Genomic DNA, 3,224 nt, shown 5'->3' with positions numbered 1-3,224 from the left:
ATTTGCCTATTAAAGCTTCTGTTCACTTGTTGATAACTTGCATCTAAGTATTGGACTAATTTTCCTTATTTTTATTTATCTAATTTGATACCCATTTCTCACTCTCAAGTTTACCCTTTCCTTATACACAAGTCATGGGTTTGTTAATCTTGACCGACCCGACACAAACCCGACCCAACACGAACCCCTTTTCCAGGTCTATGTTATTTTATTTTATCGGATTTTTTTGTGCAACTACTGCTAGTTATTCCTGCGTCTGCGCCTGCTTGATCCCATCATCATTAAGCGAGTCATAAAGAAGCATCAATCGTGTATGTATTACTTGAGTGAAGGAATATATTTATTGTTCTTCCACGTAATTAACCAATTGATTACTAAAATAAAAAAGATATGACCAACTGTAACGTATACTGACATCACCAAATCATTGAATCTATCAATAGATTAAACAAACCTCTAACCACTTGAAACTTTATCCTTTTTTTGGAATTCAGATAGAGTTACATCTTAATTTCATAAAGTCTCGAGAATTTGATACCTGGCAATTTACATAAAATACATCTTCCAACCCACCTGGAATCTAAAACTATCAACCCTAGCCTTTTCATGATAACTTTTACATGAAGAAAATTGATCATAAATTCTCATTATTCATCTCTGTAAGAAACAAAGGAGTATATATAAACAAGAAGAAGAGCGTCTAATTACCAAAATTTACACTCTAATCCTTCTAATAACATAAGTAACAATTAAGCCCTCAAAGTAACTCTTTCTTGCTATATTTGTTGATTCTGCATAAACTTTGACTTCCACGATTATTAACTCCCAATATCCCCCCTCAAGATGGAGGCTTAAAAATATCTTTAAGCGACATCTTGGATGTAATCGATTGCATCTTTGAATATGGTAGGGGTTTGATAAAATATATGCTAGTTGTTTGGAAGTATGAATTGGCATCAATTTGATCGTTTTATCCACAATTTTATGGCGTATAAAGTGACAATTTATCTCTATATGGTTAGTACGTTCGTGGAATATAGGATTTGTAGCTAATTGTTGTCACAAAAGATTAAAGTAGGATTTGAAGATTGTATGCCAAAATCTCGTAATAAGTTTCGTAACCAAATAACCTTAGCAGTGGTAGATCCTAGAGCTCGATACTCTGCTTCTGTTGAACTTAGAGAAATGGTTGTTTGTTTCTTTGACTTCCACGATATCAAAGCTTCACCCAAAAAGATACAAAAACCAGTAACAGAACGTCGTGTGTCTAAGCAACCAGCCCAATCTGAATAACTGAAAGCTTTGAGAATCAAGGATGACTTTGAAGACAAAAACAATCCTTGACCAGGACTTTGTTTTAAGAAACGAAGTAAATGTTGAGCTGCTTGAAAATGAGATTGTCTTGGAGAAGACATTCCTTGACTTAAACGATTAACCGAATATGCAATGTCTAGTCTTTTTATAATAAGATATAACAATCGTCCAACTAAACGAAGAAATTGAGAAGGATCATCAAGAAGATCTCCTTCAAAATCAGAAAACTTGTGTCGTGGATCCATGGGATAAGAGACTGGTTTTGCAGCTAACATGCCTGCATCTTGTAACAAAATACAATACATATTGGCGTTGAGAGATAACAATTCCTTTAGGTGATCGTGCAATTTCAAGACCCAAGAAATGTTTCAATTTTCCAAGATCTTTTAAGCGAAAATGATCACTCAATCTCTATTTGATATCATCAATTGCTTGAATAGAAGCACCAGTTATAACAATGTCGTCAACATATACAAGTAAAGCCATAAAATTACCATCTTGTCCTTTCGTAAACAAAGAAAAATCTGCTTGAGATTGAGTATTGTTAACATCTAATCGAATCAAAAGCCAAGATTTTTGAGCAGCAATTGTTAATATCATCTTAACTGTTACCAACTTTGCAACAGGTGAATAAGTATCCAAAAAATAAACACTTCGTGTTGGTTAAACCCTTTTGTGACCAATTTAGCCTTGTATCTATCAATAGATCCATCTGCCTTTCTTATGAGTTTAAACACCCACTTGCAACCCAAAGGTTTTATATATGGAGGTAGGGGTACTATTGTCCATGTGTTGTTTATTCCAATGCATGAATTTATTCCTCCATAGCTTGTTTCCACTCAGGAATTAAAGCTGCTTCTTTGTAATCTGAGGGTTCTTTTTCAGTTGAAATGGCAAGAGTGTATGCTATATGTGTGCTGGACAATTGAGAATAAGATAAGACATCAGAAAGAGGATATTTAGTGAAAGGAGGAACAAAATAAGGATTTGTGGATTCCATTAATTTTCAATGGTAATCTTTAAGGTATGTAGGAGGACCCCTATTTCTGATTGGTCTTTGATGAACAATAGGATCAGGTGTATCTTATTGATCGAAAAGAGTTGAACTTTCATTGGAATCCAATCCAGGAATAGAATTGGAATCATTTATAGGACTTGAATCATGTGTATATGGCTCATTTGTTGTTTTATTTAAATGGTTGTTAGGTATAGGAGAATCAATATCATATTGAATTAGTTTAGGGACAACATGGCCAATGAAAGGATTTTCAAAATGAGTGGATTCCCAAATCATCGAGTCGAGCCTTCTGACTCGTCGAATAGGTCTCGATCCAACGTCCACCAAAATGTCTCCACTCACCGAGTCTATGCAGAAAACCCTAAAACTTAAATAAATTAAGTAATACCTGGAACATGTGTTACAAATCTCCCCCACTTGAACTAGACTTCGTCCTTGAAATCTGTTGGTCCAAATAAGTCCGGGTAGAGGTCTCGCATCTCGTCCTCCGGCTCCCATGTCCATTCAGAGCCGCTCTGGTGCTGCCATTGTACCTTTACTAGGATATGCATACATCCTATCCTCGCCCTCTAGAGAGCGGCTAAGCATTCCAAAACTGGCCGACTACGTCCATACTCACTCATAATGATACTCTCAACCCCTGTAAAAAGCGCATCATGAGCACCACATACTCCCAGACTATCCTAGGATCCACATCTCACCCTCCCATCAACTTCAGAACGACCCCCATTGGTGCTAGTTAACTACTTCATGAATAAAATCACATGCAACATACCTTAAGTAATCTTAGATTAAAAGATTCAACCCTACAACGGTTAGACTTAGACAAGAGCTATGCAATAGAACTTAATCCTTCACTCTAAAATTATTTAACCCATGTAGTATGTGACAT

The 3,224-nt window shown here is 35.9% G+C and overlaps 1 protein-coding gene across 1 annotated transcript; it reads right to left on the bottom strand.

Moving 5' to 3' along the window:
- Positions 1-1,049: 1,049 nt before the first annotated feature.
- On the bottom strand, positions 1,050-1,619 carry LOC111910167 (uncharacterized mitochondrial protein AtMg00810-like). The gene has a single exon (XM_023905943.1). It carries the CDS (start codon positions 1,617-1,619, stop codon positions 1,050-1,052), a length of 570 nt encoding a protein of 189 aa, XP_023761711.1.
- Positions 1,620-3,224: the final 1,605 nt, after the last annotated feature.

Source organism: Lactuca sativa, chromosome 5 (genome assembly GCF_002870075.4).
Source record: "Lactuca sativa cultivar Salinas chromosome 5, Lsat_Salinas_v11, whole genome shotgun sequence".
Taxonomy (NCBI): Eukaryota; Viridiplantae; Streptophyta; class Magnoliopsida; order Asterales; family Asteraceae; genus Lactuca; species Lactuca sativa.
The sequence above is the reverse complement of the archived record's forward strand: the minus strand, read 5'-3'. Positions and strand labels throughout refer to the sequence as shown.

Excerpts from the sequence above, each read along its gene's own strand:
- LOC111910167 (XM_023905943.1), bottom strand. The coding sequence starts at position 1,619 with ATGTATTGTATTTTGTTACAAGATGCAGGCATGTTAGCTGCAAAACCA.